At 40.2% G+C, this 5333-nt stretch overlaps 1 protein-coding gene across 1 annotated transcript; it reads right to left on the bottom strand.

Annotated features, from left to right (window-relative positions):
* Positions 1 to 1679: 1679 nt before the first annotated feature.
* LOC133420525 (beta-2 adrenergic receptor-like) lies at positions 1680 to 5081 on the bottom strand. Its single transcript, XM_061710223.1, has 2 exons — positions 4769 to 5081; positions 1680 to 3826 (listed from the first exon to the last, which is right to left on the bottom strand). The coding sequence occupies exons 1-2, from the start codon at positions 5049 to 5051 to the stop codon at positions 2925 to 2927; spliced, it is 1185 nt and encodes a 394-aa protein (XP_061566207.1). The 5' UTR covers positions 5052 to 5081; the 3' UTR covers positions 1680 to 2924.
* Between the last annotated feature and the right edge of the window lie 252 nt (positions 5082 to 5333).

The following is a 5333-nucleotide window of genomic DNA, read 5'->3' as shown; positions in this document are numbered from 1 at the left end:
CTGAGCCCCACTAAATGGTATTTGTGTAAGATTATTTATTGGATGACCAGTAAGTGGTTATATGTTAATTTATCCAATTCAATTCAATTACATTTTATCTATATAGCATCTATGACAACACAAGTTGTCTCTAGGCGCTTTCCTGAGACCCCGAACATGACCCCCGAGCAATTATTACAGTACATAAACATAGACAACTGGCTCACAGTTCCCTGAATGACCACTAGCTGCTAGCACCAAACGCAAGTCCATTTCCATTGATCTCTATATTCTCAAAATGTCCAACTTGCTGAAATTCACATACTTAAAGCGAAGCACAAAAAAGGTTTTGGTCTCTAGGTAGATCTCACATACGTGATAACTGAATAGGGAGGGAATTTTTATGTACCTCATCAGTTAAAATTATATTAATCCAAAAATGTATTCATAATTAAGGCTGTGAGTTCTTTGATTTAGCTGCATTGCAGTTTTTGGTTTCAAATTGCTTGTTGTCATCCCCTCAGTTACTTAGCATTTTCAGCTAACTTGTCTTAGTTGTATATTAAAACCTAGCATTTCCTTATGAAAATGAATATGGATACGTTTTTATATTAATTGTAGCCAACTGCTGCTTCCAGCTCTGCGTTGGCCTGGAAGGGTCCAGAGGTGACGTTGGCTCAGGTTGAGGAGCTGGGCAAAGGCTGAAGGACACTATCCACCTGGCTTTGGCTGAGGCTAGCCTTCATCACTAGCTGTCTGCCTGAGCTGCCTGATGGCTGCTTCCCCAGAGCAGCCATCAGCAGACAATTTGGTCCCCATCCCATGACATGTCATTGTCCTGTGGCATAGGAACATGGTTTGCTACTCCAGCTAAGCTACTTAGCCAGACCATGGCCAGCTGATAGCCAGCCACAATGGAGCTCTGTCAGTCCTTGTTTCAGCTCTAGTAACCTTTGCAGGTATTATTTTGGCTTTGACTTCAAAAATGAAGATGGATGGATTGGTCTGATGGGGATCAGTGTATGGTAATGGTAGTTAACATCATAGGTTATGATCAGCTTTGTTAAGCTGAAAGCAAGCTCCAAGCATCATATTTCCAGGTTGAAATCAACACGGAAGTAACACAAAATGAAGTTCATTGATTGACTGCTGGGGGCTGGCCCCAAAAGCAAGCCAATCTCTACTGACCCCCATGTCAAAATATCACCTTTGCAGCAGAAATAAACACATTTATAGCCTGGTTCAAAACCTGGTTTTAGTCTCCATTGCTAGATTTCACATCCATGGGCATGAATTTTTTTTTGTACCATGTCAGGTGAGTTTATACAAAGCAATAAAGTAATTCAGCATATGGGGCATAGGATTTTCATAGACAGGTGGATTAACTAATGGCTATCCATTATCACTTCCTCATCGGTCATAGGCTATTATGAAATTTCGTGAGGTCAATGGCACTTTCTTCTCTCCCAGTATCGGCTAAATGTCGTCATTTCTGATTTTGCCACCAAAACATTCCTCTGCCATGGATGGGCTGAAGAAGCAGCTAGAAGTAATACGGGGAAAGAGACTTCAAAGCTACTCTTCAGAAAACCTATGGGTGACTTCCTGAATAGCCTGTCCAGTATTTTTTCAAGTCTATGGCTGAAATAGATAGATTGTTATAACTGAGGCAACATGGACATATTCCTATTGACTGCCAAGCTTGAGGGTTTCACCCATTTAACCAACTTTGAGTTAAATGGGTTTTGCCTGTCAGCTCCTACCAAGATGGCATTTACAATACCAGCACTAAGAAACTTGTGCTTCAATCCCACTCTTCAGAAACCTGCGGGTGTTGTCACAGAGTTGTTTTGCACTCTTTATTAAAAGTGATAAGGATAACTAACTAAAAGAGGGAGTAATGTAAATGTATTTATTGACTGTATAGTTATAATTAGTGTGACATTGGGTACATTAGGTATAATGTTTTGACTGAAAGAGTAAAAAAAAAAGCATATTTCTGTTATAATACTAGATTTATCTTTGAAGAAAGTGTCAAGTGGTTGCTCAAAGAACTGAAGTTTTTTGGCATTTCTGGGTCAACTTGTTTTTCAGCCCCAGGGAATGCTTGGTCCTGTCTGATCTGATCGCAGCTGGACACTTCTATGTGTGCCAGTTGACTTCCTCCATTGATGTGCATCACAAGTGAAAACTTGTGGCCGAAGCTCACCTCCCTGTTTAAACAAACACATTTCCCATTCTGTAAGACCAAATCCAGAATCCTGCAGTTATCTTCGAGTCAAATCAATATAATACCCCTTTTTTTTTTTATTGCACATTTTCCTCTTATTTTGCCATTATTTTAAGAGGATGGCAATATCAAATATTGATTATATATCATATAGGTGAATGTATGTCTACCCTCACCACTTTCTTGGGTATGTTTCTAACAAAGCAGCCGATGAATGTGTATCAAATATATTTTGACCCAGCGGTTTCAGTCCTGTAACCTGACCTGTGGCCAGAATAGAGATTCAGACAAATTGTTACTGAACAGATGGAGGAACATCTACTGAGTAGGTGTTTATATGAACTGGCCCTAGACACATTCAGGTTCATGGTGCTAAAAGAACGCATCCATTTGCTTCCCCAGAGCACCTCCAGCTGTGTTGTTTAGAGGTGTTGCTCACACTGCTTTCTGGGTGAATTTACAACTGTATTTAGAGCAATCTCTTTGCAGTCAAATCCCTTAAGACACACATTAATGACAGGTGTGAACAGTGCTTGTGTTATCTTTGGACAAAGCATGGACTAGCTGTGTTCCTCTTATTATGCTAGACTAAGCTATATGTACAAGGATGAGTAAGCCATTGATCCTCTCACAAAGAAAGTGAATAAACATGTGTAAAACCTTGCACCACAGCCACAAACCGCATTTGCAGCTACAGAATGAATGAATGCGGTTATCAGGTCTTCTCACCATGTGGGAGGGATTGCTCTCTTTGAAAGAGCAGGGTCACACCCTTCCTGAAGCGGTGGTCCCTAACACTGTAGATAATGACGTTACAGCAACTGTTTCCTGTCAGAATCCAGAAGGCAAAAAAGGAAAAGTTACACCAAGTGTATCCCACCACATTTCCAAGCACAAATACTGCAATGGGAGAGAAGGATGCTGTAAAGGCAAATGTTAGTATGCCAATTGTCTTTGCAGCCTTGATGTCAGAAAAAGATGGCCTGTGAGAGCATCCTCCCCCTCCACCTCCTCCTCCTCCTCCATCACTGAGGCTTCCCTCTGAAAGTAGTTTCCGTTTTCTGGTGTACTGACGAATGCTAGAGAAAGACACAATATTTACTGCTAACGTGCCCCCGAGCAGTGTGAAATCAAATGCTGGAAAGAGCAACAGAATGTTGGAGTCAGGTGGGAATCGGCCTTCAAACAGTAGGGGGGTGTAGTTACACATACGACTGCACTCGTTGTACTCCAAAGTGAAGTTTCTGCTGAAGATGAGAGGAGCGAGAGCCAACAGAAAGCTGGCAGCCCAGGAGAGCAGGATGAGGAGCAGCGTTCTTCTTCGGGTCACCAATGTGTCCTTGTGGAGCGGCCACAGGATGGCTACACTGCGCTCCAGGGTCATCAGGAAGATGGTGCTGATGGAGACAAAAGTGCATCCAGCAAACACGGGCCCAATCAGCATGCAGGGCTGCCATTGGTTCACTGGTCCATCCAAAGAGGAGAGCACAGCGGATGAGGTGGTACTGCCCTGGTACCAGATGGGAGGAGCACTGGTCACCATCAGAAAGATTTCGGTGTAGATTGAGAAGGGGACCACAAGAACACCAACCATCATGTCTGCTATGGCCAGAGACACTGTCACAAAGAGGAGAAAGAGAAGAAAAATGAGGGATGATGTGGAGGAAAAGGAAGAGGGGGAGCTGCATTTAACCTTGTAGAGCAATTCAACTGTATTCATATTCATATACCGGTATATATATATATATATATATATATATATATATATATATATATATATATATATATATATATATATATATATATATATATATATTTCATTTCATTCATTTTATTCTTTATTTCATTCAAAAAACAAAACAATTTAATACAAACACAAATACAAATGTTCCTAACTTATGAATGAAAAGGGAGCAGAAAGAAGAAGAATCTTATCTGATCTGCCCCTTTCACAAATAACATAAATTAATAATAATAAAAAAAATAAATAAAAAAAAACAACTAAGTGAATAAAAACAACTAAAATAAAATTAAAATAACATTAAATAAAATTACCACCGCCTACGGGTATGTCAATCAAACTCAACATTTTTCGTTATATTTCCTTAACATACAGGCTTTAATTGTTCTTTTGAATGTAATGTTTGATTTGGATTCTTTGTTTTCTTTGTTCAGATTGTTCCATAAATTGATTCCTTTCACAGAAACACAACGTTCCATCAATTTTGTCCTGCATCTTGGTTTTATAAATATATATATATATATATATATATATATATATATATATATATATATATATATATATATATATATATATATATATATATATATACGACTAGAGTCGAAAACACATCTGGCCAGTGGAGTACAGTAGTTAGAGTAAGATAGAGACAGAGTGCAGTAAATGAAAGTGCATTAATAAAAAAAAAAGTAACTCAGGTTGCTTGTGAAATATACTTAAAACATCAAATTAAATAGTTTCTAAATGTAATACTGAAAAGAAAAAAACATCTCTAATACCAGTGAGCTCTGTGCATTGTGGAGATAGACAGCATTTACCTTTCAAGTATCCCTGTGGTGTTCTTGATTGCCTCGTTTGCACAAAGACCGTAAGTGTGACCACATTTCCAATGACCACAGCAAACGCCAAGATGACCATGAAAACCACTGCCAGGATGCGATTGAGGAGCCCACAGCAACAGAGTGTACAAAGAGGGGCCAGGGACTGGCCTGGCCCGTGTCCTGCCTGAGCAGCAGCTGTCAGGTTAAAGGGATGGTCGGTGGTCCCCAGCAGAGCTGCCGTGCTCCCTGGAACGCTGACATTGGGAAGCAGAGCGCTCATGGCCCACACTGGTTATAACCCCTGTGATGTTCTGGTTTGAAGGCCACTCAGGAAACCATTGTAGTAATTCTAAGGGAAAAAAAACACCTCAGTGAAACAAAAATTGTTCATCTGCACGTGAAGCATAGTTTCAAATTCCTCCAACTCTCCCATCAGTAATTACAGCTGGCCTCGGCAGGAAGGGTCCCCCCTTATGAGCCTGGTCCTGCTCAAGGTTTCTTCCCTCCTAAAGGGGAGTTTTTTATTGCCACTGTTTGGCTTAAGGTTTTTCTCCAAATAAGG

This window comes from Cololabis saira, chromosome 2, assembly GCF_033807715.1.
Source record: "Cololabis saira isolate AMF1-May2022 chromosome 2, fColSai1.1, whole genome shotgun sequence".
NCBI lineage: Eukaryota > Metazoa > Chordata > Actinopteri > Beloniformes > Belonidae > Cololabis > Cololabis saira.
Note: the sequence above shows the minus strand (reverse complement) of the source record. Positions and strands in the feature narration are given on the sequence as shown.

Bases quoted from the DNA above. Each gene is read 5' to 3' on its own strand.
- LOC133420525 (XM_061710223.1), bottom strand. From the start codon at position 5,051: ATGAGCGCTCTGCTTCCCAATGTCAGCGTTCCAGGGAGCACGGCAGCT. The intron at 3,827-4,768 runs GTAAATGCTGTC...TCTTTGTGACAG, and splicing joins ACCACAGGGATACTTGAAAG to TGTCTCTGGCCATAGCAGAC.